The sequence below is a fragment of the Dama dama genome, chromosome 8 (assembly GCF_033118175.1).
Source record: "Dama dama isolate Ldn47 chromosome 8, ASM3311817v1, whole genome shotgun sequence".
NCBI lineage: Eukaryota > Metazoa > Chordata > Mammalia > Artiodactyla > Cervidae > Dama > Dama dama.
Window position 1 is genome coordinate 28,534,978 of NC_083688.1, and position 27,287 is coordinate 28,562,264.

General features: G+C 55.1%; 3 protein-coding genes across 4 annotated transcripts; 2 read left to right on the forward strand and 1 right to left on the reverse strand.

Annotated features, from left to right (window-relative positions):
• Positions 1-1,024: 1,024 nt before the first annotated feature.
• Positions 1,025-18,529, forward strand: TMBIM1 (transmembrane BAX inhibitor motif containing 1). Its single transcript, XM_061148765.1, has 12 exons — positions 1,025-1,141; positions 9,998-10,230; positions 11,551-11,651; positions 12,836-12,900; positions 13,115-13,168; positions 13,650-13,700; positions 14,441-14,480; positions 15,032-15,069; positions 15,245-15,332; positions 15,651-15,746; positions 16,736-16,789; positions 17,170-18,529. Exons 2-12 carry the CDS (start codon positions 10,038-10,040, stop codon positions 17,314-17,316), a joined length of 927 nt encoding a protein of 308 aa, XP_061004748.1. The 5' UTR covers positions 1,025-1,141; positions 9,998-10,037; the 3' UTR covers positions 17,317-18,529.
• A 696-nt stretch (positions 18,530-19,225) lies between these two features.
• On the reverse strand, positions 19,226-21,731 carry LOC133060882 (probable hydrolase PNKD). Its single transcript, XM_061148766.1, has 3 exons — positions 21,637-21,731; positions 20,704-20,872; positions 19,226-19,595 (listed from the first exon to the last, which is right to left on the reverse strand). Exons 1-3 carry the CDS (start codon positions 21,701-21,703, stop codon positions 19,403-19,405), a joined length of 429 nt encoding a protein of 142 aa, XP_061004749.1. The 5' UTR covers positions 21,704-21,731; the 3' UTR covers positions 19,226-19,402.
• A 342-nt stretch (positions 21,732-22,073) lies between these two features.
• On the forward strand, positions 22,074-27,036 carry AAMP (angio associated migratory cell protein). 2 transcript variants are annotated; one of them, XM_061148761.1, is made up of 11 exons: positions 22,074-22,275; positions 22,746-22,901; positions 23,564-23,683; positions 24,201-24,340; positions 24,599-24,743; positions 25,023-25,106; positions 25,206-25,321; positions 25,477-25,580; positions 25,719-25,809; positions 25,965-26,119; positions 26,542-27,036. In XM_061148761.1, the coding sequence occupies exons 1-11, from the start codon at positions 22,155-22,157 to the stop codon at positions 26,615-26,617; spliced, it is 1,308 nt and encodes a 435-aa protein (XP_061004744.1). In that variant the 5' UTR covers positions 22,074-22,154; the 3' UTR covers positions 26,618-27,036. The 2 variants fall into 2 exon arrangements, with proteins under 2 accessions (XP_061004744.1, XP_061004745.1); XM_061148762.1 differs by having other exon boundaries at positions 22,749-22,901.
• The last annotated feature ends 251 nt before the right edge of the window (positions 27,037-27,287 follow it).

Here is a 27,287-nt window from a genome sequence, read left to right on the forward strand (position 1 = left end):
GTCAAGTCATCCCACCTCCATTCAGAAAGGAACTGTGTCAACATGCTCTGAATGACATTCAGTGGCAGTGTCAACCTACAGCTACTAGCTTGAGATAAACACCTTAAATAAGTCATTCTACCAGCAGTCTTGGCCTAATGGAAAAAAAAAAAAAGGCAAAAACATGGACTTTGGAACTATGTAATCTCTGCTAATATTATGAAACTTCCCAGAACCTATTTCCTTGTCTCTAAAATGGAAGACTAGCACATTCTACCATTAGTGGCTTCGAGGGTTCAGGCTACTGGTGGAAAGCCTCAAACCCAACGTTCTGCACTTAGTTCTCTACAGGATCTCTGACTCTAAAACACCTACTTTGCTGGTCGAAGTAACTTCAGGCAGGAAATGTCTTATTCTCAGGGAATTCTAAGTTCCATCTATCGCTACATTCCTTGTAAAGAATCTGCCTGCAATAAGGGAGACCTGGGTTCAATCCCTGGGTCGGGAAGATCCCCTGGAGAAGGGAATGGCTACCCACTCCAGTATTCTTGCCTGGAGAACTCCAGGGACAGAGAAGCCTGGTGGGTTACAGTCCATGGCTTCGAAAAGAGTCGGACAAGACTGAGCGACTAACACTTTCACTTTCTTTTTACATTTGCAAATTTTAAGTTTTAAACTGGAAAAGTGCACCTGGCTTAAAAGCATAATTGTCAAAGATGATCATCATTGGTTTTTGTCTAATAATGAGAAAAATGGGAAACAGCATTTTTTAAATGTCCTTTAAAGTAGGAAACTGATGCAAAACACCGCGCAAAAAAACAAGTAAAATATGTAGATAGATAGGCAAAGAAGCATCACCAGCAAGCGCTGGCCGCTGGGAGTCGGGAGGAGTGGAAAGACGTGATCTCTCCCTGTAGTTTTGTATTTTGAGTTTCCAACAATGACTACGTACTGCTTTAAAATCGGAAAATCCTGGTAAGTCCTGGCGGACTTGGGAGGAGCGGCAACAGGCGGATGCGGGCGGGACCGGGGCGGACCCCAGCGCGTCGCGGGGGCCGGCGCGACGGGGCGGGGCGCGGAGACCCAGCCCTGCCCAGGCCGGCGCGGGCAGTGCAGGATTCGCGACACCAGGAGGCCGGCGACGCACCGTCCGGAGCGCCAGGCAAGCCAGGGGCCCCGGGGCCGGCGGGCCGGCGGGGACCGGACCGGGACTAGGCGGCGCCCCAAACTTTCTCGGAGTGCGTGGCGGGCCGGAATGGGGCTCTGTCGCCCTCACTTTTGAGTTTCTCTTTCTCTGCGCGCCCCGGGCGGGCGAGTGGCGCCTGTTTAGCTTTGGGAGCCCAGCCGCGGGGTTGTGGGCGCGGGCGATCAGACCGGGGTCTGAGGGTGTCCCGGGTCCCTGCTTCCTATCGCGGATCTGTCGCCGGGCGTGTCCACAGGGCCAGCCCCAGGGTGGCCAGCTGTGCGTGGGATAAAGGGTGTCAGGGGCCTTCAGCTGGTGGGAGGGGGAGGGGAGGCGGCCCGGGCCTGGCCTCGGCCGCCTCTGACGCCCTGGTGCCAGCTTGGGTGTAGACAGGTGACCGAGTATTTGAGTGAGGGAGAGAGCCGGTGGGAAGCCCCGAGCAGCTCACATCCTTGGTGTGGGGAACTTGTCACCTCTGTCACCAGGCCTTTGCCTCAGTCCCCTCTCCCCTACACTGGTCTAGCCACTTCCCTCAGGCTGGGTTCTGAAAAGTACTGGGAAGTACTCTCTTCCTTGTGGCCTCTTTGGGTGGGAGTGAAAACCAAGCAGGAAAATGGGAGCCGGGAGAACCGTGGAGACAACAGGAGGGAAGTGGAGGCAGGCTGTTCGGAGGCTTGGCCCTGATCTTGTGGGTTTTGCTCTAGCTGTTGTCTTCCCCAGGGGTCACCATCCCCTCTGACTCCATGGTGGCCTCTGGGGTTGGGATTGCCCTGAGGAACCTGGTCATGGGATCGGGGGAGGTGGGGGTAGGCCTGGGAACTAGGGTCAGAGCCAGATGTCACGGAAGGTCCCTCGGGTGTCCAGTTCTCTGGGGCTCTGAAATATTCATCTCACTGGTGAGCTTTGGTTTCAAAGCTGGCGCCTCTGGCTAGGCCAGTGGTGGCAGGAGGAGCCAGGAGCCCTTGGGGCTGCTTTGTGTGGGGCAAGGGGGCAGCCATACTTCCTCCTCACCTGCCTGCTCTGTCTCTCCATGAGGCCCCAGAGACCCGGTTTCTAACTTAAAAAGTGGTGGGACCACACAAGGGGTCAGGGGCCCTGACTTCCTCTCTTCTTGTGCCCTGAGCTCAGGGCCTCACCTGTAAAAGTGGGCACGTCAGAGAGGTAATGATGGGGTACACCTCCAGTGTGGGGAGAACCTCACGTCATGAGCTGGGGTAATAGCCACCTCAGCTCTGCCTCCTCCCATGGGAATGGCTCCGCTAAAGAGCATTTACATCCCCCAAACTTGTCACGCTGGACCCTTGAGAAAGAGCAGAAGCCCCAGGGAAAGGCCTCATACTGTGTGTCTTTAGAAAGCCGCGCCGGGAGTAGAAACTTGTATAGCAACTGGGAGAGAAGGTCTCTGCTAACCATATGGCTAATCCTCATGTGGGCTTTCTGGAGTATTCTGTTGGGAATGCAGAGGAAGGGAAGGCCCTGACGGACTCTTCCACCCCTAAGATTCTGGGGATCTGGGCCCAAACCTGGCTCAAATTAAAGTAGAAATGATACCCAGAAGTCCACAGGCCACAGTGCTGGGTACCTGGAGGATAGTCAGTATACTGGTCAGGGAGGAGGATGACCAATATATATATATATATATATATATATATATATATGTAAGTCCTTGTTCTTATATGTGTGAAAGTGACAGTGATGGTCACTCAGTTGTGTCTGACTCTTTGCGACCCCATTGACTGTGGCCCACCAGGCTCCTCTGTCCATGGAATTCTCCAGGCCAGAATACTGTAGTGGGCAGCCGTTCCCTTCTCCAGAGGATCTTCCCAACCCAGGGATCAAACCCAGATCTCCTACACTGCAGGCGGATTCTTTACCAGCTGAGCTATCAGGGAAGCCCGTTTATATATATAATAATTGGTGTTTTTTCCTATTACATGAAGGTGATGTTAGGAATGGCAGCCTCCTGGCTCTATGCTGCTTGGAGATGCCCCCAGCCCTTTGCAGTGAGTTCCACTTTGGAGTTTAGAGCAGCTGTGTGGGGGTGGCAGAGAGGAAGAACCCTCACAGAGGATCAGGGCATTGAGTTGGCCCTACAAGTGAGGGGGCACACCTGGTACTGAGTGTGGCTGTTCCAAGGGGCTGGCTAAGGACAGGGGTTTAACAAGATGATGAGTTAGGACATGAATCATTCCCAGGGCTATCTGTAAAACAGAGGTGGCATGGTCAGCAGCCCACAGGATGGCAACTAGGTGTGCCTGTATAAAAATGTTTCAGGCTTAAGAAAGTTGGAAGGAAACAAAGTTGAATAGCTTTGCTCACTGCAGAACTTGGAAGCTTCCTATGCCATGGTGTCTAACGAATTTCCAAAAGGGGATATGGATTCTCTGTTTCTGAGCTCATCCATGACCATCTCCTGGGAGGCGGAGAACATCTCCTCGTGTTCTTTAGAGCAGCCTGGGAAATACCTGGCTGGATGATTCTAGCTTTCTAGAGTCCAGAGAGGTAGGAGAGGGAGTTGTGGCCACTCCCACACCCAGGTCAGACCCTGTGCCTCAGCCTCCTCCAGACCGGATGAGGATGAGGCTGAATCTGGCAGAGACTCTTTAGGAAGCAAGACATTCTGCCCTGAAGGTTTCTGCTCTGGTCTCTTAGCTGTTCATTCAAAAGCAGACATTCTCAGAGTCTGAATGGACTTTGATCATTTGGTGATGGTAAAGAATCCTCCTGCAATGCAGGAGACCCAGGTTTGATCCCTGGGTCAGGAAGATCCACTGGAGAAGGGAATGGCAACCCACTCCCAGTATTCTTGCCTGGAAAATCCCATGGACAGAGGAGCCTGGCAGGCTACAGTCCATGGGGTCTCAAAGAGTCGGACATGACACTTGTTTTATGGATGAGGAAACTGAGTCCAGAGATGTGAAAAGACCCATCCCGACTCCCACAGTGGAGTTAGGACGAGAACCAGGACAAGAACTCAGCTCCCTGTGTTGTAAGCCAGGGCTCTGACAAGGACTGACTTTCGACAATGGGAAAGGAATTGGTATCAACGAGAGAAAGGTCTTTACGTCCTCAGTCCGCCCAGGTGGTGGTGTTGGCTTGTTCTGTGGCTTGTTCTGGTGGCGGCCTCAGGGACTTTGCCTCCAGGCAGGTGTAAAAGCAAATGGTACCTTAAGTCAGACTTCAGATCTGGGTTCAAACCTTTCTCTGCTGTTTGCCTGCTCCAGGATCTTGGATCAACTTCTGTCGAATTTGTTTTCTCATTTGTAGGGTGGGGATAAGGATTGCACTTCATGGGGCCCTTGTGAGGAGCAGACGTCCTTGGTACCCAGTAGTCAGACAGTACTTGCTGCTCTAAGTGGTTCTCTTCCTTCCCTGCCCACTGCAAGAGTGGGGTATATCTCCCTTCTCCACTAGGGGTTGTTAATTATCTGTCTGCCTCTCCCTGCCTCATTTGGGAGTTGAAACTGAACTGAACTGAAAAGGCAGGAGAAGATGAAACACAAAGAAGGAGGTGGATGGGGCTGTGTTTCTGAAGCTGCATCCGGCCCGGTTAGTGCTGCTTGCTTTCCTTATCTGGACGTCCTAGCTGTTCTGGGTTGACTGGGGTCTCGGAAATCACCCACATTCATGATGCTGAAGGGTGATGGGAGTACTGGGTGCCTGGGTCTTCCCATGGCTTCCCCTTCCCGGGAGACTAGAGCCACCTTCTCAGTTTCGGATTGGTTGGAGACCAGGGATGGGAGGGAGGTCTTGAGTTGGCAGCCTTATCTGTTTCTGAGCCAGGAGGGCCAGGAGAACTGGGGGAGGGGGCTGGTTGTGGCTCCGCCTCCGGGGTGTGTGCGCTGGCGTCTGTCTCTCAGAGTTCTCAGACAGTGGGCAGGGCTGGGAATGAACGCTCCAAACCCATGACCAAGAGGGCCTGTCACTGCCTGGACAGGAACTTCCTCGGTTCTGGGATTTCCTGGTTTGTCAAATGACCAGAGGATTTCTAAAGTTTGTTCCAGCTTTGACGTTTTCAGTTTTCAGATCCTCTTGGTTTCATCCTGTTGACCCCAGAGGCCAGGCGGACAGAAGGATACGTTGATTCTGGGCCCTTGGTCTGTGTGCGTCAGACCTGGTGGTGAGCCCAGCCACTCCTGGGTGGATCCTTTTTACTCCTCTGCCCTCCTGGCCAAGGGTTTTCTTGGAGGGGAGTGGAGAGCTGGGGGGTGTTGGGGTAGGGAAAGGGAGAGGAGGCTGTCACGAGAGACCTGGTCACAGCGGGCCAGGGGCTTTGCTGCTGGGTGGGGTTTCCTGAGATACTCACCCTGAGCTATTCTTTCCACTCTGGCCCTGGGCACCCGTTCCTGGCAGAGAGCAGCACGGGTTGCCTGGACCAGTCAGCTGCTCCTTTCCACCCCTCCCTCCAGCACACACCCTTTTGCTGTAAACCCAGTAGATCCAGCCTCCTCTCAGCAGATTCCAGAGCCTTAACCCTTCAGATGCCCTCCTCCCAGGGAGCCTGAACCTGGGCCCCAGCTGGCAGGGCGCACACTGGCCACACTGAGACAGCACCAGGGAAGGAGCTGGCTTCCCCGAGGCTGCCTCTGAAAACCTGATAGCCAACAAGTCCTGTGTTTGGGTCCTCCCACTTCTGATGGCTGGGTCTGGGGAGCGTGTAGGAGAAAGGAGAGGTTCTGGCTCCTTCCCGATGGGTCATGAGAATGGGGATCACAAGAATGGGGAGCAAGCTTAGCTCTAACTTGACAAGAGTGCTGTGGAGCCTGAATGCCTTGATAAAACACATCATGAGGAAGCATGTTGTAATGATTCAAGCTCTTTGCCACAAAACAATCTTGCTTCCTGTTGTGGGAGTGTATTCAGTAGAAACCGAATGCCTACTGTGTTTTAGGAAAATTCAGGCTTCTGATGGGGCGCCTGGAAGGTCTGTTTTAGCCCCTGGAGACCAAGCCCCTCCGTTAGCTACCAGTGGAATTCAAATGACCTGATTCCTGGTGTCTAGTCTGTGGGCATTAAGTATCTGCACTCTATCTCTGTATCTTTTCCCACTTCTTCCTCCCCTTCCCTTTGGATTCCACTTTCTCCTGCTGCTCCTGCCTTTAGTCATAGTCATGAAAGTAAACTCTGACAGCTTCCCCCTTTCCCTACTCCTGGTCACCTGCCAGCCCCAAACCTCATCCCTAGCTGAGGCCTTGATGATGGGGAAGTGGTCAGAGCCTCATGTAGGTCAGGCCGTGGCCAGGGAGCAGGCTCAGAAGCTGCCCATGCTGGCGGCCCTGGGGTCCGAGGTTCCTGCCCATCTGGTCCTGCTCACAGGGGGTGTGACTATGCCTAGCCACTCCCCTGACTGGCCTGAACACTCTCTCTGTCTCCTGCGCATAGGCCTCTACACCAGAGAGCTGGGATGTAGTCCTGGGTCCTGGCCCCTGCTTTGTGGCCAGGGACAGGTCCCTCCATACTCCCCCCTTCCCTGCCCCGAACCGCGGTGGACTGGCTGCTAAAGGGAGGGGTCAGCCTGCCCTAGGTCAGCAAGTTTCCTTTCAGTGCTGACATTTTAAGAATCTCTGTCTCTGACCACCCTCTTCTCCTGGTGGCTGCACAGAGTTTGGGAACCATGGGGCTGATGGAAGGGGCTGAATGGTTCAGTGTGCACTTGCTGTGAGCCCTCTTTTGTCAGTAGAGGGGCTGAGATGGGAAGCTGAGAAGTGACGAGTGGATCGAAAGGGTGATGAGGATGAAAGCAGAGAGGTTAAGAGCTCTGGAGTCTTTGGGAGCTGAGTCTGGCCTTTATCACCCCCTAGCTAAGTCACCTTGGACAAGTGACTTAATTCTTCTAAGCTTCTATTTCTTTATTTGTAAATAGGAATAATAATATATCCACCCTATTGGGGAATCATAAGGATTTAATGAAATAACAACTACAGGTAGTGTTCAGGTACCATTTTAAGTACTCTACACATATTTTCTCATTTAATTGTTATAACAACTCTGTGGAGGGTACTGTTATAGTGTTAAATCTATTTTCCAGGTGGAAAAACTGAGACACAGTGAGGTAAACTGGCTAGTGCTGGTCTCTGGTGAGCATGAGCTGGTGGCCGAGCCCCCAGAGAACTGGACTGTGAGCTGCTGCGCTCCCCGCAGGTCTGGTTCCTCTGAAACCAGAAGCATCACAGGGAGGGGCGAGGGAGGGCAGAGGGCATCTCAACGAGTCAGCGGCCCGCTGTGCCAGGCCTGAACCGTGGAGTCCTGGGGGCCTATCCAAGGCCGGCCTCGCGCTCCCTGATTTACCCGCCGGTTTGGGGAGGGACCTGTTTGTCTGGCTTGGCTTGAGGGGGTGGGGCAGCTGGCTGATCGGGCAAAGGGCAGGCCCCACATAACTGGGCTCCTCAGATAAGTCCCAGGCCCAGAGTCTGTTAGAGCTGGACATGAGCTGAGGGATCATCTGGGCCTCTCACTCCATTTCACTGAGGGGCACCCTGAGTTGCTGACAGGACCAGGTCATGGTGACATCAAGATCAGGCGGCCAGCTGGGGCCTCCGACCACAGGGTCCTCCCTGCCAGTGTCTCATGGGCTGTGTTGAGCCTGTTGTCTGCGGGGCCTGGGGCAGTAATGACAGATAACCCTGCTCCGCGGGTGGCCTGCCCTTCCCGCTTCCTGCAGATGGGGCGCTGTCTTCCTGGTGGAGTTAAAGGGGTGTTTGGGGAGACGGGGTGGTAGGGGGAGGAGACTCTTGCTTCAGGGCAGGAGGGTGCAGTTTCTCTTCCTTCCTTTTTTAAGAAAGTCTGTTAAGCAGATATGCATATTATAACTGTTTATGCTACCCTGACATAAACCACAAATGTTTTAAAAAACAGTTACTCGCTCTGTTTCTTGAACTCACACCACTCAGTGCTGGGTCTCCCTGTTTCCCTCCGCTCCATTTGCTCAGAGCGCCCTACCCCAACCTGTGGGGCCTTCACTATGGCCCATGGTTTGCTGTCACACCCTCACTGTCCTTATTTCTGACCTGACGCACTCTTGCTGTCTGGTCCGTTTGTTCTGGGAAGATGGAGAACGGCTTTCCTCAAAATAACTCATTTAGAGACTTGGCCTGTCATGTGAGCCCTCCTCCTCCCCTCCCTGCCACCTTCCCCTCTGTGTTATCCCAGTCGAGACAGAAGAGTTAGTTAGGATAGTCCTTTATCTGCTCCCTGAACTGGCCAGGGGGCCCTAAAAAGAGGGGTCTGTTCTGCCCTTCTGGCAGAGCCTCTGGGGATGTCTGCTGACCTTGACCTGGGCATGTATCCTCCCTGTGGGGACCTGAAGGAAGGTGTGCCCTTGAGAGATGGTCTAGGGGGCGGCTGTGGCCCTCTGAAGGGGCCCAGACTCTGTCAGGGCTCGGACCCTTCCAGGGACCTCCTCCTCAACTTTTCCCAAGCCCCCATCTCTGTCACCTCAGAGGGGGACACCAGGTCCAGAGGACATTTATCTGGCATAAGAGGCATAAAGAACACAGCATAATATAGAGCACACCTAGACTTCCCTGGTGGCTCAGATGGTAGACTCTGCCTGCAAAAAAAGAGAATCTGCCTGCAACGTGAGAGACCCTGGTTCAATTCCTGGATCGGGAAGATCCCCTGGAGAAGGAAATGGCTACCCACTCCAGTATACTTGCCTGGAGAATCCCATGGACAGAGGAGCCTGGCGGGTTACAGTCCATGGGGTCGCAAATAGTCGGACATGACTAAGCAGCTAACACTTTCACTTTCACCCAGGACCCGGAAGACCTTGGCTCTTGTACTATTAAATGTGCTAGTTTTGTGATCTTGGGAGTCACTTTATTGCTCTGGGCCTGAGTCCCCCAGTGGAACTGAGCACTTGGGGCCGTACAGCCTGGGGGTCCCTTCGGGATGTTTCTGGGGTTCCCTTCCCCTCTTTCCTCTGCCCTTCCCCAGCCGTGGGGCTCTCCTGCCTCAGAGAGGGCACTGGCTGGCTCTGGCAAAACTCCTTAGCGTTTTAACCTTTCTCAGCCGCCAACCCTGGGAGCAAACAGGCAGGAATCCCAGGGCCGCCAGGGCCTGGCGTTTTCCCCTCCCCGGGGGTTTGAGGGCCCTGAACTCCCTGGCATTCTGCTCCCTGGCACGGCCCTGAAGCGACTGGTGGCAGCCACAGGCTGTCACATGCCTGAAGCGCCTCCTCGGCTGTAATTTGAAGGAACCAGAAAGTCCTGTCTCCAACCTGCTTTTCTGTGCAGCCTCCCAGCCCCCAGGGGTCAGCCCATGTACCCACATGCTCAGGCCTCTCTGGCGGCCCCTGACTCAGCCTGACACCTTCCACAGCCCCATGCCCTCCTCCTCTGGGCCTGGCAGCTCCAGCCCTGGGACTGGCTTGTTGTCTTCCACTTGGGGCCTTGGCTCCTCCCCAGCTCTGCCTTTCAGGCCTGGAGCTGCTGCCAGCTGCTGTGGGGGCTGGGCTGCTCCCTTCAGTGGGTCTCGGCTGGCTCTGTGACCCGCCAGTGGCTTTGCTGGGGTCATCGGGCTCCTTTCCTGGTCACTGGAAGTGATCACTTAAGAGAACCCCCTGCTCTCATACCACCCATGTGACTGCCCCTCCGCGGCTCCTGAGCTAAATCCCCACCCGCTGCTTTCCAAGGGCAGGAAACTGCACAGTGAGGAGGGGCTGGTGTGAGGGCAGAGGGGCAGGGGCTGAGCTGGTGGGGTGGGCGGGACTGTGGGGGTGGGAACAGTGGCCTGCGGGGAGAGACTGAAGGTGTCCTCTCTGCAGAGGCAGCGTGGACTGGGGCTCAGTGAGCTGGGCCTATGCACTCATGACTGCTTTTCTCATCTCTGCTTCAGGTCTCAGCAGCTGGGGTCTCCCCTCAGCCTTTGAGCTATCATGTCCCATCCCAGTGCCCCTCCTCCATATGAGGACCGCAGCCCCCTGTACCCTGGTTCTCTGCCCCCAGGGGGCTATGGGCAGCCATCTGTTGTGCCCGGGGGATACCCTGCCTACCCACAGCCTGGCTACGGTCACCCTGCTGGCTACCCACAGCCTATGCCCCCGGTCCACCCGACGGCCATGAACTATGGTAAGTCCCTGCAGGGCAGCTGAGGGTGGGTGGGAAGAGGCAACACTGATGAGGCCACTTCCTTTCTTTCCTTCTTAACTTCCTTCATCTCCTTTTTCATCTTCTCTCTAGCTCTCTCCTTCTGTTTCCCCATCTCTGTTACCTCTCTGCTTTTTCCTTCAGCTCCTAGCCGCCCCCCACCCCCCACCCCCGGGCCACCTGCCAGCCCCTTTATTCAGCGAGAAGACTGAGTCTGTAAGACACACACCAGAACTTACACATCAGATGAGAAAGTGGCTGGTGAAGGAATTACTTCAGGAGGCCACTTCTGTTTTCCTGCTAGGCAGTTGCCACCCACCCACGGCCCTCTCTTCTTCAGGAACTGCCGCTAAGAAGGAAACGGCAACCCACTCCACTATTCTTGCCTGGAGAATGCCATGGACAGAGGAGCCTGTCAGGCTACAGTCCATGGGGTCGCAAAGAGTCGGACATGACTGAGCAACTAACACTTTTCACTTTTCACTGGAACCTGAAGCAGTTTTTTTGTTTTTGTTTTTAAATATTCTCAGTGCTGATGGATCCTCATTTTTTAAGGTAACATCTGGTTTGCAAACATCCAGAACTCGTTTGGATGTTTGATAAACGTCATGGCTGGTAAATCTGGTCAGAAACAATATTAGAATGTGGTGCGATTTTCCTATGTGGCTCGCCTTGGATTTTGAAAGCAGTTCGCAGGGAGGCATTTGAGGAATGGCTTTGAGCCCCTGCAGCATCTTTGGAACCCTGGAGCACAGCCAGCTCTCATAAGGCCGTTCGTGTTCTGGTGCGAATGCCGGCACATCAGTCACGTTCACAACGAGGCTTTGCCCTGTGCACAGATAGCCCTGACGTTTCTGTTTTCCCAGAACCCTAATGCTCGCCTGATGGAGACCACTGTCTGCACACCTGTCCTCCAGTGCACGCATGCACTGTTTCCATCTCCCTTTCCTTCCTTCGATCCCCGAGTCCCTGCTCTGACCCTGCCAGCTCCTCTGACCCACACCTGCCTGGCTTCTTTAAGATGGTGTTCCCTTGACAGCAGGAGCAGTGGGTGTTCACACTCCTCAGTGGAATCATGCTGATGGAGTGTTCACACCTCAGCCCCCTCCCAGCCAGGGACACACCACTCCCTGTGGTATCCACTCAGGTCGCTCGGGGGGCACCCGGAGGAACTGGCTGGGGAGAGGAGTTCCTGAGTTTTGGCTGGAGATCCCTGAGACTGTTGAGATAGTGTTCCAGAGGCTTGGGGATTGAGGCCACAGGTCCCAGGTCCCCTGTTGGTCATATGTGATCTGTCCCCAGGCCCAGGCCATGGCTATGATGGCGGAGAGAGAGCAGTGAGTGACAATTTTGGATCTGGAGACTGGGATGACAGGAAAGTCCGACATGCCTTCATCCGAAAGGTGAGATATGGGCTGGTGGGCAGGTGAATCTGGGCCACTGGGGCCGTGATTTGGCCCATTGATAAGAAGAGGGGCAAATGTGGAGTCCTGCCCCAAGCCACAGGTGGGAGGCTTTGCACCAAGGCCACAGAAGTGGAGCCCAGAACCAAGGTCACCTCCAAAACTAATTGAGCCCCATTGCCAAAAGCCCCCCTGATCATTACCAACAAGCTTCCTGACTCCCAATTAGGCAAAGATGCCCACTGCAGTAAACACCCTATAGTGCCTCAACTAGTCATCGAACGCCAACCTTCCAGGAATTTTGTCTTGAGGCTATAAAAATTGGCTATTAATCCATGAAAACTGTCGACTCTCCCTGGCTTGTCAGGAGTTGTCAGCCCGCTGAGCTTGCAGTGCCCACTTTATCTGTGCTCTTCATTCTCAATAAACTCACTCCTTTCTGCAATACTCTGTGTCTGGAAATTCTTTTCCATCCTGCGCTGGGACTGCCTCAACAGGAATGGCGGTCCTCTGGTCCACACTAGCCCTGCACTCTCCTGAGGGAACCCCAGCTCCTCTAAGCTATGTTTGCCCACTTTTGCTTCTCTCTTCCTTGCCCTCGCTTTGGGGGGCAAGTTCAATTTGAACAGCCCTGCTGAAGTGTTCTGCCCTCTGCAAACTTCTTTCTCCTGTTAGACTGCAGCAATTTGAAGCCAGGATTGATTGCACGCACTCACAGGCCCCTGCCCGCCATCTCACCTCACCCCAGCACCTGCTCAGGGTAGAGAGATACCTGACCAACGTTCAGGCTGAACCGCTGCAGGCGCAGAGGCCATACTCAGGAGTGTGGCAAGGCAGGGCAGTGAGTGTCAGTGAAGGCCAGGTGTTGGGCCAGGAGGGAGATGTCAGGAGCAGCGGGGGTGGGGTCAGCCCTGCGGTGCGCACAGCATCTGAGCCAGACTCCTCACTGCGCTGGCCTCTGGCAGGCTGCAGTGCAGCTGGGGCGGGCTCTCAGGCGGAAAGGAAGTAAGAGTAGATCCTTCAAAATGAAGAAGGAACCCCTCCCTACCTCTGGAAGGTGGGAGCAGACCTAGGGTGGGAATCCCAGGTCTTTTGGGCTCCTTGGTCTCGGGGCTGGCTGCTTCCTGGGGGAAGGCCGGGAGCAGAGGGTGGTGACCGTGCTGTCCCCGGTGTCTGTGTTCCAGGTTTATACCATCATCTCCATCCAGCTGCTCATCACGGTGGCCATCATTGCTGTTTTCACCTTCGTGTGAGTCTCTGGGCCTCTCTGCACAGCTGAAGGCGGCTCTGGGGTCCTGGGCTCTGGGTCCCCTGCTAGGAGCATGGCTGGGGTGGGTCCTTGACCCATGGACAGGATGAGGGGCTTGGTTGTGGGTGACTAGAGAAGATGGGGGGGCGGGTAGGGCCTCGGCAGGGGCGGACAGCCTTGGCATGACTCTTCTTGTGTCTTCTCTGCTCCACAGGAAGCCGGTCGGTGACTTCGTGAGGGCAAACATGGGCATCTACTACGCATCCTAGTGAGTGTGTGCTCTCCTCTGCTTGGGGGACAGGAGAGGAGGGGTGACAGCTGACTAGCAGGGATCAGAATCTTTTTGGAGGGAGGGGTGCCCAGTTGCCAGCTGTGCTGGGCTGTGTGGTGTGTGCCACTGAGTGTCAGTGTCGGGGTCTCCTGAGAGCAGAGCTGGGGGAGCCACGGCCGCGTGCATCCTGTGAGACAGGCCCCCGCTCCGCCGCCTCTCCCTGCGGCCTCCCCGCCCTGGCCAGGCCCCTGCTCCGCCGCCTCTCTCTCTAGCGGCTCCTCCCCACCTCCCAGGCCAGGCCTCTGGTTACTGATGGCCTCAGTGCCCCTGGCCAGGGTGACCCTGTCCTGCTGGGCAGCTTCCCCTCAGACTTCTAGACGCCTTTCTGGGCCTCCAGCCTGGTGAGTGCCACCAGGCTGGGCCGGGAGGGGGCTGAGGGGCATAGTGGGCCTGAGACTACTTCTCTTTTTCTCCCCAGTGCTGTCTTCCTGGTCACATACCTGACCCTTATCTGCTGCCAGGCACCCAGGTGAGTCCCAGAGACTTAGACCATGGGAAGGGATGGTGGGGGGCAAGGTGGTGCACGCGTGTTATGTCGCTTCAGTTGTGTCCGACTCTTTGCGACCCCATGGACTATAGCTTGTCAGGCTCCTCTGTCCATGGGATTCTCCAGGCAAGAATACTGGAGTGGGTTGCCATGCCCTCTTCCAGGGGATCTTCCCCACCTAGGGATCGAACCTGAGTCTCTTATGTCTACCTGCCTTGGCAGGTGGGTTCTTCACCACTGGCCCACCTGGGAAGCCCCCTCATAGCATCTGAATGGAGACTTACCAGCAGTGATGATGATGACAGTGAAGATGAAGAGGATGGTGGTGGCAGCTACTGGCTACCGCTCAGCTGGGTGCCAAGTGCCTTGTGTGTGCAGGATCTATTTAGCTATCTAGCTGTTATTCTTATAACTACCCTACAAGATATGGGGCATTTTAACCCTTTAACAAATAGGAAGAACCCAAGGCTCAGAGAGGCCACGGGACTTTCTCACAGTCACGCAAGTAGTCAAAGAGCTGCAAACGAATCCAGTTCTCTGTGGCTCCACAGCCCAGGTCTGTCCTGTTGCCCCTGCTGTCTCTGCATAGAACACGAGCAGGTCCCCAGGGCCAGGCCAGCCTCCCCTCCCTCAGGTCCAGGCCTCATTCTCGAGGTGCACAAGCCAGGAACTTCTTCTGAGACCTGGCTGGCCACACGCCACTAAGTCATGGTTTCTTCCAGACGCCGTTTCCCATGGAACATCATCCTGCTGACCCTCCTTGTGAGTCAAAGGGCTGGGGGAGGGGGGAGGAGATGGTGAGGGAGGGCTGGGCCCAGGGAAGGAATGGGACCCTGTGGGGGAAGATGGCCCTGGCTCTCTCCCTGACCTGACTGCCCTCGGTTTCCTTGTGGCTGCCACTTTCCAACTAGGTGACACGTACCACCAGCTCTGGTAGTGTCCCCACCATGCCTCCAGGGCTCTGCATGCCCCTCTTTTTCTAAAATTGATTTTAATTTTATTGTTTATTTATTTATTTGGCTGCACCGAGTCTCAATTGCGGCATGTAGGATCTAGTTCCCTGACCAGGGATCAAACCTGGGCCCCTGCATTGGAAGTAGAGTCCCAGCTGCTAGACCACCAGGGAAGTCCCTCTTTTTTAAAAAAATATATATTTTTGGCCACACCACGGGGCATGTGGTATCTTAGTTCCCTGACTAGGGAACGAACCAGCACCCTCTGCCTTGGAAGTTTGGAGTCTTAACCACTGAACCACCAGGGACGTCCCACAGGCTCTATTAAGTGTCTTACTCTGGTCTCTGTTCTTCCCTCAGACTCTTGCCATGGGCTACATGACCGGCACCATCTCCAGGTGCGTTCAGCGGCAGTCAGTACACGGTGGTGTGTTTTATAGGGGAGTGGGGCACCCCTGGGCTGGCAGCCCCTGTATGGCTGCATGCTGGGCATGGTACTTCCAGAAAGCTGTAGTTTTGAAGTCATTTGTTCGTGGCTTATGCCTCTGGCCTCTCTTAATTCCTTCCCTGCAGTGTGTATAACACCAGAGCCGTCATCATCGCAGTGATCATTACTGCTGTGGTGTCCATTTCAGTCACCATCTTCTGCTTCCAGACCAAGGTGAGAGCACTGGAGGGCCGGCCCTTCCCTGGCCACCCCATCCCCCTTTCTTATACAGACCTGACCTTCTGGGCCTGGCACTTAGCAGGCCTGAGAGGGCCCAGATCCTTATATAGGGGTCTCCCTTAGAGACCTGAAGCCCCTTCCCTTCACATCCATATCCACAACTCTGCTTCCTGTGTCTGTCCTTAGAATGCCATGGTCAGTCCTGAGTGCCCCAGCAGGCAGCATTGAGCCCCCTGGAGGAGGCAGGGCCTGGCTGGCCGGGCTGCTGGCTGTGGCCCGTCTGACACGTGCCTCCCTCTCTCTTCCTGGCAGGTGGACTTTACCTCGTGCACAGGCCTCTTCTGTGTCCTGGGAATAGTGATGATGGTGACTGGGATCATCACTGCCATCGTGCTGGCCTTCAAATACGTGAGTGTCCCGGCAGAGCTGGTTGGTGAACCCAGTGCTCAGGGCAGACTTTCTGTGTATCTTGGTGCAGCAGGCCCCATGGGCCTCTGGACGGCTCTGGGTACCAGAACCTCTCAACTGGCTAGCCAAGGCACCTGTGCTAAAGCACCATCCTTTGGACTGGGGTATCATTGGAGACCCAGGTCTGGGAGCCATAGCACCTGAGGCCCCAGACAGCATCATGGGATTCCTATGAGAAGCAGCAGTGTGATCTGTCTGACAGCTGAGACCAGGCTCTCGGAGGCAGGTTGGCAGAGGAATTCAGAGGGCAGAGAAGATGGGCTCAGCTGGAAGGGACCTTAGGGACCACTGTATCTCTTCTTTGTTTCCAGTCAGCAGGGGGCAGCATGTGAGGCCCTAGGCTGAAGGAAGCTTTGTGGTGGGAAGGGGAAGCACATGAAAAGGAGAGTGAACATGACAGGAGCCTACCCATGTGACCATGGCTGGCCCTGCCTTGTGGACAGGTCCGTGGAGGGCTGTTGAACAAGGCTGCCCTGTGGTGCTCCCTGACTCCGCTATTCATCTGGTGGTTAGGGGGTGTCCCTTTTAGGCAGGGCTGCAGGAACATGGTCTAGTGACTGCTGACATGACTAAGGGTAAAGGTGATGGGGCTCTTCAAGGAGTGCATGGCTGGGCCTGCCCCTCCCAGAGCCATAATTCAACCACTCTTCCAGAAGCAGAGTGGACACCTCTGTACCTTGACTAACTGGAAATTGGTTTGGGTAAAAGATGCTGTGATTGATTTCATATAGCGACTGGATGATGGCCTCTGTTTTCTCTGCCAAACATGTTAGCATTCTTAATTTCTCCCAGGATCTGGAAGGGAGAGGTAGTTCTCTCATGGATCTTCCCACTTGGCCAGAATCCCAGTGGGGAAGATGGTCCTGAGGGTCTGCCTCACTCTGGGCTTTGCCAAGTTTTCTAATGCCATCCCTGTCCTCTCTCCCCAGGTTTACTGGCTGCACATGGTCTATGCTGCTTTGGGGGCCATTTGCTTCACTTTGGTAAGACCCTGCCCACTCTAGGAAGGGGAGTGGGAGGTATGGGACTGGGTGGGTGCTGAATGTAGGCTGCTTGAGAGGCAGGGAGTGGGGCCACAGCTGCCTTTCCCTACTGTCTGGAGGCTCCACTGATTTCTTGGGCATTCCTGTCTTTAATTCACATCGCTTGCTATGAGAATACTCAGCAAGCTGTATTCCAGAGATGACACTATTCCAGTGTCCCTCTCCCTTTCTGGACTGTGAACTGCTTAAAGACAGAGACCATGCCTTCTGCTATTTGTTAAAGTGTTCCCTAAGCACACCTCATGGCCCTGAGGCTCCCAGGACAGGTCTGTGGACCACCGAGCTCCTGAATCCTCATGCGTGGCTTCTTGTCCCTGCAGTTCCTGGCCTACGACACACAGCTGGTCCTAGGGAACCGGAGGCACACCATCAGCCCAGAGGAGTACATCACTGGCGCCCTGCAGATCTACACAGATATCGTCTACATCTTCACCTTTGTGTTGCAGCTTGTGGGGAGTCGCGATTAAGGAGCACTTCCGGGGCTTTCCCTTCCCTAGGGGGCTGGGCCCTGTGACCCTGGTCTGGGCCTACACCCATTTCCTTCTCCTCAAGTAATACGCCCATTTTTCTTTCTGTCCAGGGATGGGCAGCCTCTCTCGCATTGGATGTATAGGTATCTGATGGGGCTGGAGGAACTAGGGACTAACTCTTGCCCTTAGTGGACAGAGCTGGGCCAAAGATGTGTGTTTTCCCTCCATCCCACTACAGGGCACCAAAGCCTTAACAACTGGGGTTGGAGTGGGGTGAAAACAGCCTGTTCTGTAGCCTAAAAGGGAACATGAGAAGGAGAAGGGACTTCCTGGTGTTTCCCCTCCCACTCCTGCCATGGGCTTCTGGGCTTGACAGCTGGAACATTTTTCCTCTCTCAATCCCAACAAAGCCAGAGAGCTGTCCCCTGCCTCCTGGACTCATATCTTGTACTTTTTTGGCAACCCTTGGCACCTTTCAACACAGGAAGGTAGAGGGGGTTTGTCTTCCCTGCTTCAACCCCTTCTTTTGATAGCATATATATAATGATCTTCGGGGTTAGGGGTGGGGAGGAAGAGGAGAGTGAGCAAAGTCAAGCACCGAGGCCAACTGAGAGCAGCATCTGTCCAGGGCTTCCTCAGGGCTTGTGTGGTAGAGAGCAGGCCCCCTGGCAGTCATCTGGTTCTCTGAAGCTGCCTGGGGCTTCTCTGGTACTTCTGAGATCTCTATAGTCAGTGGGACCACTTGCTTCCTGTGCTCAGGCTTCTCAGAGCAAAAAGTGAGGGCAGAAGTCAGGAGATGGCGTGGTGTGTAGGATCACTATGGCCAGGAAGTAACCAGGGTGAAGACAGCCTAGAATGTGGGCAGGGTCCCCCATCCTGTCTGAGAGATATGGAAGCCTACGTGGTACCCAAGGGGCTTCCCTTCTGCTAAGGGGAGGGCCCTGAGAGGAAGGAGAAGCCCTTCTCAGTCTGTAAACTCACGCCAGGAGATTTAAGATGCCCCATCTCTCCAGCCAACTACCGCTTTCTTCATGACACCAAGTGCCTCAAGCTGGAATGGGGAAGGGGGACAAGGGTCACTCTATGGGGTGGGGGTGGAAACCAAATCAGCCCAAGGATATATTTAGGACTTCTTTATTAAGTATGTGGTCCTAAATATATCCCACAAAGGAACGTAACTAGAAATAAAGTTTTATGTTTAGAAGGTAAACCCCTGTTTGGCTCTGGTTTTCTTCACTTTAAGGGGTCAGTTCTTGGAGAACATCTGGCTCTGCCCAAAGCATCCATATCCTACCCTTGCATTCTGGCTTGGTATCTTCTACGATAACTAAATATGCTTTGTCCCAACGCTTCCTAGTGATGGATGGCTCAACCCCAGGTCTGGCAGGCACTGCTCAGATCCATAGCACATGACCTTTCTGAATCATGGACCCTTTACAAAAGCACAGGAGAGCTATAAATGCTCTTCCTCTCAAAGCTGTATGTGTACACACAATTTTGCATATAGGGGTGGGGGTGGGAATGGACCACAATGTTCAGATTTAGAACTCCTACCTTAGAAGTCACTAGTTCAATCCCTCTTACAAACAAGGAAACTGAGGCCCAGAGAGGTTGAGTCATTTGGACTCAGCCAAGAAGATTAAGTGTTTTTTTAAAACTCCACACCCTGAACACCCTCTTTGATTCTCTTTATTATTTGTTTAGGCTGAGTGGAACCCCACCCTCCTGGCCAGCAGCTCAGGGCTCACTCCCCAGGGCCTGAGCCTAGGCTTGTACTTAAGTCTCTGTGGTTTCACCAACTATTCAGCCTAGAACACTGAGGCTTCTGTGAGAGGGAGTACAGAGGAGTAACCAACCCCACCCTGTACCCCTCCCATCCCAGGGGGACTCACAAACCCGGTCCTGGTTCCTTTCCACTCAGACAGTAACTTTATTCGTCTTTGGCTGGTTTTTCAGGAGGAATGGGGTTGGCAGGAGCCTGGGCTTCATGCGCCCTCTGGTGGGCCTCAGAGGCAAGGACCAGAAAGGACTGGAGAGTCTGGAGGCCACGAGTCCAGAGTTTAGGGGAGGGTTGCAGTGCTCCTCATGACTGCACCCCCGACCCAGCTTCAGGAGATGGGGCATGATGGGAGGAGGCCCTGAACCTCTGGCTCTCATACTCGCCCGTGTTGGATGCCCGCATGTTCTGCCGAGCCTTCATCTGCTTCAAACGGTCCTTGTCCACTTCCCGCTTGGTGAGGATGAAGAGGAGGATACCACAGGGGAAGCCGATGGCCCTAGGGGTGGGGAGATGTGCATGGGATTTGGGGAGGGGCCGAGCCTCAGCCAGAGGAGCTGGGCAGAACCTCATTCCAGCTTCAACTGCACCAACACTGCAATACTACTTGCATCTATTCAGCCTCAGTGTTGGCTGCTGGAAGGCCCCGTGTGAATCGGATCCTGCCACTGCTCTGCTCAAAACCCCGCAACAGTTCTCTATCACTTCCTGGCCAAGTTCAAACTCCTAGGCGGCATAAAAGGCCTGTGGTTGGGTCTCTGCCCACCTTGTCATTCCTTTTCCCTTTAGTTTGACACTCCTCAGCATGAGCCCTGCCAGCCTGCCATAACAACTGTGCAGGGTTCTCCAGACAGCCCATTCTCTTTACCTCTCCAAGTCTTGGCAAAAGTTCCCTCTGCCTAAACCACCCACACGCCATCCCTGACTCTCCTTAACCTAAGCAACTGCTATGTGGGAGGCACTTCAGCGTGGGGAAAGGGCGTGGAGTTATAAGACCTGGTGAAAATCCAGCTCTGAGCCTCAGTTCCCTCTGTAAAATAGGGATGTCCTATTTATCTCAGAAAGACTAAAACAATACACAGTAAAGTACTGGCACACCTCGGGTGCTGGAAAAAAAATATTAATTTCTCCCTGCTTTTAATATTGCTCAAGCCCGGCATGCTCCAGTCCATGGGGTCACAAAGAGTTGGACACGACTGAGCGACTGAACAACAACAATGTATTAAGATCAGAATCAAATCCAAATAACAATGCACTGAACATCTTATAGGTGCTACTACTGTATTACTAACATAATCTTGCATGACCTCAATTAAAACCTCAATTGGGTCCTGCCCCAAGCTCCCAAAAGAGGATGAGGCCATAGACCCAAATCTGAATCAGATTAGCTCAGCTCAGTGCACAGAAAACCCACTCTCTCTCCAGTTTCAGACGTTGCCACCTCCCTCCCCTGCTCCAGTCCTCTGAGATTCCAGTCCTCACACCCAGCCATTCTGTCCTGGCAACCCTGGATTCAGTTCATCACCTGAAACTTGGAGAAGTTTCTGGGTCCCACCCGCCCCTGGTGCCACTCCCCATTGGTGGGCAAAGAGTTAGTTAAAACTTACCAGGCTAGTCCCACAGCTTTCATGGGGTTCTTGCCCCTCTTTCTGGGGATGTATTCCAGCTCAGGGGAGAGGGGCTCAGGCTCCTCCTTGCACTCTGGGGAGCTGTGGCTTTGCAGTGCCCGGCTCCTGTTCTGGGAAGCCTTGTTAGCAGCGGCTCCTGACAGAATCCCTGTGAACGGAGGCAAGGAAGGTCAGTCAAGAGAAGAGGAGAAGAAAGCCTAGGGAGGAGTGACTGAGATCTGAGGAAGGGGAGTGACTGCAATTTGGAGTAACAGGTGCCTGGGAGAGTCCAGAGAGAAATGGGAAAATCGCCATCGAGGTGGCACCTTTGAAAGCCGCTTCCACGTCACTGCGGGCTCATCACCCTGGTGCCGGGAGAGCGAGCTTCGCTGTTCTTCATCTCCTCGGACCTCAGGATGTGAAGGGACTGCAGTGGGGCTCGCGTGAGACATATGGAAGAAAATCCGAGAAATGGCTTGCAAACTGCAGAACGTTAACACTGGAGGGGGAGCTTAAAGGTAGTCTACTCCATCCCCTCATTTTATAGAAGAGGAAACTGAAGCCCCAAGAGACGAACTGCTTCGCCCAAGGTCAAACTGCTAATTATCCGGGGCTAGAACCCAAGCCTCCAGAAGCCCAGGGCTCTTTTCCTCTGCACTGCGGTGAGTGTGAAACACCTGGAGCGCGGAAGTCTAAAAGGCTTCCTTGAGACTCCCTTTCCGTGAAAGACCCCAGAGGTGTCGTGTAACCGGAAGGCTGAGGGATGGACTGGGTGACTTTTAAAGAGCATCTTTTAGCCCCCAGACTCTTTAAAATCCTGCAGAAGGATGTGGGCAGCAATCGACAGCCCTGAACTCCTGCTACAGCTTAGCGGGATGTGAAAAAAAAGGGCATCCCCTGCAGTCCTGCCCTCCCCGGGGTCCCTCTCCTTACCCCTGAGGACGCGGGCATTTCTCGCCCCCCGGCCCTTCAGCGCCGTAGCAGCTACCACCGCCGCCATGTTCAGATCCCACCCCCCCTTCACCGCAGTCCCCGCTGGGAATTGTAGTTTGCGTAAGGGGCCTCCCCCGCTGTATCCGTCCAGCCTACAAATCAGAAACTACATCTCCCAGAAGCCCAAGCAGCGGACCCAGGAGAACTACCCTTCCCAGGAGAGCCCCGGAAGCGCGCACCCTCGCATGTTTCCCTCCTGTTGGGGGCGGAGTCAGGTCGGGCGGAGTTTGGGTTCTCCTCGCCACGCCTCGGCCTCGTCTCCCTCTTCGGTCCTGTGATTGGTGACTCAGCCGGTCCACCCCCTTCTCTATTGGTCAAGAGCCCGTCGCTCTCCCTGCCGGGGGAGTGGCCTACACCTACTTCCTCCCGGGAGGAGGGGCCCGAGTTCCGCGTCGTCGCGCAGAGCTGACTCTGGGAGGCGTTTGGGCCCAGAGAAGTGGGTCTGCCGCTTGCGCCGCATGGAGTCCGAATCGGAGAGCGGGGCCGCTGCTGACACCCCCCCGTTGGAGACTCTAAGCTTCCATGGTGATGAAGAGATTATCGAGGTGGTAGAACTGGATCCTGGTCCGCCGGACCCGGGTAAGAGCTGCGGATTCTCAGGCCATGGGACAAGAGGCTCTTACCCCTGGCCTTTGACCCCGGCTTCTCCCCCCACTCTGCTCCCCACCCTACCCCACCCACCTGTCATTCCTACCTACCTCCTTCGCCCTTCCCCTCTCCCCTAACCCCACACTTAGTTCTCAGGCCTGGTCCGGGGTGGGGGTTCCCCTGACGCCTCCCCTGGCCCTTCCCCTCACACACCCCCTTCCCATCATTCCCTCGGTCCTCCCTTCCCACACGGTCTCTGGCCAACCCCAGGTCCTCAGAGCCCTCCAGTCCTCCGTTCCGCACGCCCCCTCCTCCCTGCCGCCTCTCACCCCCCGCTTCACCCCTCCTGTCTGACCTCATCTTGCCCTCTGGCCACATGACCACCCCAGCCTCGGGCCTCCCCACACTTGCCATCCCTCTTACCGTCTGCCGCACACCGTCTGTTAACCCTCTCCCCAAAGCAGACGATCTGGTCCAGGAGATGGAAGATGTGGACTTCGAGGAAGAGGAAGAAGAAGAGGGCAATGAGGAGGGCTGGGTTCTGGAACCCCAGGAAGGGGTGGTCGGCAGCATGGAGGGCCCTGACGACAGTGAGGTCACTTTTGCACTGCATTCTGGTAGGTCCCTGGGGAGATCTGTCCTAGGTTCAGCCCAGGTGGACATTTGAGCATCATCCACTGTGTAGCAGTGGGAAAATGTTGCTTTTGTGGTGGAGGAGCTGTTGGCTCCTGGAGTCGGTTGAGACACACTTGGGTTCAAATTCTGTCTCTGCTACTTGGTTGTTTATGATCTTTATTGATGTCTCTGGGCTTTAGTTTCCTTTTAAAAAGTTGTCATTGATAAAAGTTCCTTTACTCTGAATTAGGGGTAATAGTACCTTTTGGTTCATCTTTTGGATAATCCTCTTAAATGTTAACTCTTGATAAGGAACCAGTAACGCAGGCTTTCCTCACTCAGCCCCCAACCTGGTGACATCCCACTCAGAACTGTAAGCCCTACACACATTCCCTCCTCTTGTCCACCACATAAGTGTGGGGTGAAGGGAAGAACACAGGAGAGCGATGTGTCCTGGGGAGGGACTTAGAGTTTGGCAAGCTTGGGGAGGAATTCTCCAACAACTGAATGTTTGAAACTTAGAAGACTTTGGATGCACCCTTCTTTTCCAGGAGGAAAGACATGTTGCTTTAGGTGGAAGGGGGTGGGCTCCCCAAAGGTCCTGAAGGACAGGACTCTAGGTGGGAGCCCCACCTCCTTACTCTTGGAATGTTTCTCGGGACAGCATCAGTGTTCTGTGTGAGCCTGGACCCCAAGACCAACACCTTGGCAGTGACAGGAGGCGAAGACGACAAAGCCTTTGTGTGGAGGCTCAGCGATGGGGAACTGCTCTTTGAGTGTGCAGGTGAGGGGGCTCGGTGAAGTCTTGCCTCTTTGCAGGTCTTAGGGGGCTGGCCTGCAGTGGTTGTGCATCCAATAGCCATTTATTGATCCCTGTTTTGCCAGCTCTATGCTTGGCCCAAGAGCCCCAAAGGATATCCTAGTCTGTTGTGGGCATGGGGGAGGGAGACACTGATTAGCCGAGGGAGTCAGGGAAAGACCTGGAGGAGGCGACACTAGTGACAGAGAATGGGGGTGGGAAGAAGGCTGTGGATGTTTCAGGCAGAGGTGTGGTGTGGACAGAATGGGGAAGACATAGGTCTGGGCTACACGTGGTCAACTGGGGGCCCAGCAGTGTCTCACCTGGGGAGAGCTGGGGGTGTTGGCTCCTGCAGCAGCTATGAGTTTGGTTACCTGTTCTGTGGGGACTCATCCTGTTTTTCCCAGCAGGTACTTTTTGGGGGCCGGATACCTAGCTCCTGTATCCCCAGCACCAGGTACCCTGACATTCTCTTTCTTCTCTTTCTGCCCAATCTCTGCAGGCCATAAAGACTCCGTGACCTGTGCTGGTTTCAGCCATGACTCTACCCTAGTGGCCACAGGGGACATGAGTGGTCTCTTAAAAGTATGGCAGGTGGACACAAAGGAGGAGGTCTGGTCTTTTGAAGCAGGAGATCTAGAGGTGAGATCGTCACAGTGGGATTCAACTATGAGGGCTGGGCAGAGTGGGGAGAGCTCAGGGGCCATGCCTCCTTGAGTAGATCAAGCCAGCTCTGAGCCAGTGCTCTCCCAGAGGACAGCAGGGGTGTCTGGGCCCATCCCCTGGGATGTCCCCACTGACTGACTCGGAAGCAGGGAGAGCTTGGTGGGGCTCCCGGGGGCAGACTCCTAGGTGAGATGGGGTGAGGAGAACCCCTGTTGAGCCTTTGTCTCTGCCCAGTGGATGGAATGGCACCCTCGGGCACCTGTCCTCCTGGCGGGCACGGCTGATGGCAACACCTGGATGTGGAAGGTTCCGACTGGTGACTGCAAGACCTTCCAAGGCCCCAACTGCCCGGCCACCTGTGGCCGAGTCCTCCCTGATGGTGAGAGCGGCATCCCTGAATGTGGACAGGTGGGGTCTGGGTTCCACACCTGCCTTGCACCCTCCTGGGCCATGGTCAGCAAACTCCGAGGTCTGCTGTTGGGAGCACTGACCGCCCAGGACCAGAGCAAACAGCTCTCCCTTTCTCACCCGGAACTGGGTCTTCCCTGGGGCACTGTCTGTTCCCTCGCTTCCTTGCCTGCCTCCCTCTTTTCTTGCCTGATGCGCTGATGTGTCTGTGCTGGTTGTCATCTCTTCACCTGCATCTCTGATCCTTTAGGGAAGCGAGCTGTGGTCGGCTATGAAGATGGCACCATCAGGATTTGGGACCTGAAGCAGGGAAACTCTATCCATGTACTAAAAGGTATCGGAGGTGGGGGAGGTGTTAACCTAGGCCTTTGTGGGGAAAGGGCTGAGACCTGGGTCAGGATGAAGCCTGACTTTCCCCGCTGCTTCATCCTAGGGACCGAGGGTCACCAGGGCCCTCTGACCTGTGTCGCTGCCAACCAGGATGGCAGCCTGATCCTCACTGGCTCTGTGGACTGCCAGGCCAAGCTGGTCAGTGCCACCACCGGCAAGGTGAGTGGGGCCTGGAAGCCTGGCTGTGGGGCTCTCTGCGTCTCCTCCATTTCCTCTCTTTTTCTTCACTCAGCCTCCTCACCCCAGTGCCTTTCTTCTCTTACTGGAGAACCACGTTTCCAGGCCCTCTTCTGATCCTCTCCTCTGGCTCATAGGTGGTGGGCGTTTTCAGACCCGAGACTGTGGCCTCTCAGCCAAGCCTGGGAGAAGGGGAGGAGAGTGAGTCCAACTCCGTGGAGTCCTTGGGCTTCTGCAGTGTGTGAGTGTGAGCGTGGCCTCAGCCTGGACACAGGAGCAGGGGAGTTGGGGGAGGAGGCTGGGCTGGGGGACCAGGAAGGACAGAGGGCACCGAGTGCAGGTCCTTCCACGAGTCATCATGATGCTCTCTTCTGCCCAGGATGCCCCTGGCAGCTGTTGGCTACCTGGATGGGACCTTGGCCATCTATGACCTGTCCACACAGACCCTCAGGCACCAGTGTCAGCACCAGGTACAGGCTGTGGGGAAGCCCAGGTTCTCTGGGAGCATCTGCCCCAGACTTGGCTCCTGTCCAGTCCTCCCTATGGTCCCTTACCCCTCCCTCCCTCCTTGAGAGTTGGGGGCAGATGCCCCTGACGCACCCCACTTCTCTGTACCCTTCTGCAGTCGGGCATCGTGCAGCTGCTGTGGGAGGCAGGCACCGCCGTGGTTTACACTTGCAGCCTGGACGGCATCGTGCGCCTCTGGGATGCTCGGACTGGCCGCCTGCTTACTGACTACCGGGGCCACACGGCCGAGATCCTGGACTTTGCCCTCAGCAAGTAAGTGACTTGGGCAAGGGCTGGGGTCTCTGCATATTTGGGAGGTGAGAGTAGCATGTGGGGGCCCTTAAAGTGTGGGAGGGTTGCTAAAGGAAGCTGGGACCCAAGGCCTGGGCCTGCCTAGGCAGCCGTGCTGGGGGCCTGCGGGAGTCGTCTTCTGTTGGTGGTGTGGCCTCTCATCTCACTCTTGGGCTCAGGGGCTGGGACTGCCTCCCCCACGCGGGCAGCTCTCCTCTGATCCCCAGGCTGATGGCTGGCTTCAGGAGTGTTCACTGGATGTGGGCTGGTCAGCCCAGCTCCAGGCACTAGCGGTCTAGAGTTGGGGATACACTGGAAGAGCCCCCCCAAAGTGCCCCTGGGTGGTGGGCTTGGGGTGGGCCTCAGGTTCTCCAGTCCTTTCCAACCGTGCTTTCTGTCCACAGAGATGCCTCCTTGGTGGTGACCACGTCGGGAGACCACAAAGCAAAAGTATTTTGTGTCCAGAGACCTGACCGCTAACAGCTGCAGCATCTGCTTTGTGTCTGGTGTGGAGGGGGCACAGGGAGACCCCCCACAGCAGAGGCGGTCGGGTAGGAGGGAAGAGGAGGGGAGGGGCCTCGGACTACTTTCCAACCCCTTCAAACTGACTTGCTCCCTCTCTGTCTCTTCCTTCTCTTAAGAAACCCACCCCTCAGGCCCCTCCTTCCCCCCCTCCCCTCCCCCTCGCCCAGACCTGGCAGATACTTCAGAGGGAGGTTCAGACCTCTTTCTCTTTCACTTCCTTTGCTGGTGTGAGCCATGGGGGTGTGTGTTTGTATGTGGGGAGTAGGTCTTTGAAGTTCCCGTTCTTTCCCTTCCCAAGTGTCTGGGGGTGGAAAGGAGGAAGAGATGTTAGTTAACAGATTTTAAAAATGTAAATAAAATATACTTCCCAGAGACGTGTCTGTGTGGATTTTGTGGCTGGACGTGAGGAGGAACCAGTGAGGGGCATGTCAGGGTGTTGCTACCCTCCCCCTCTGCTGGGTTTCAGGGTTCCTCAACTCACCGCCCTCACCTACAACTGCCTGCCTATCAGGAATCTCCCTGGATATATATCCTCTAGGTTCTTTCCCCAGCTGTTCACCTGTCCCTTCCCTGGCTAAGACATGGAATCTCCCTGGATCCTCTAGGTTCTTTCCCCAGCTGTTCA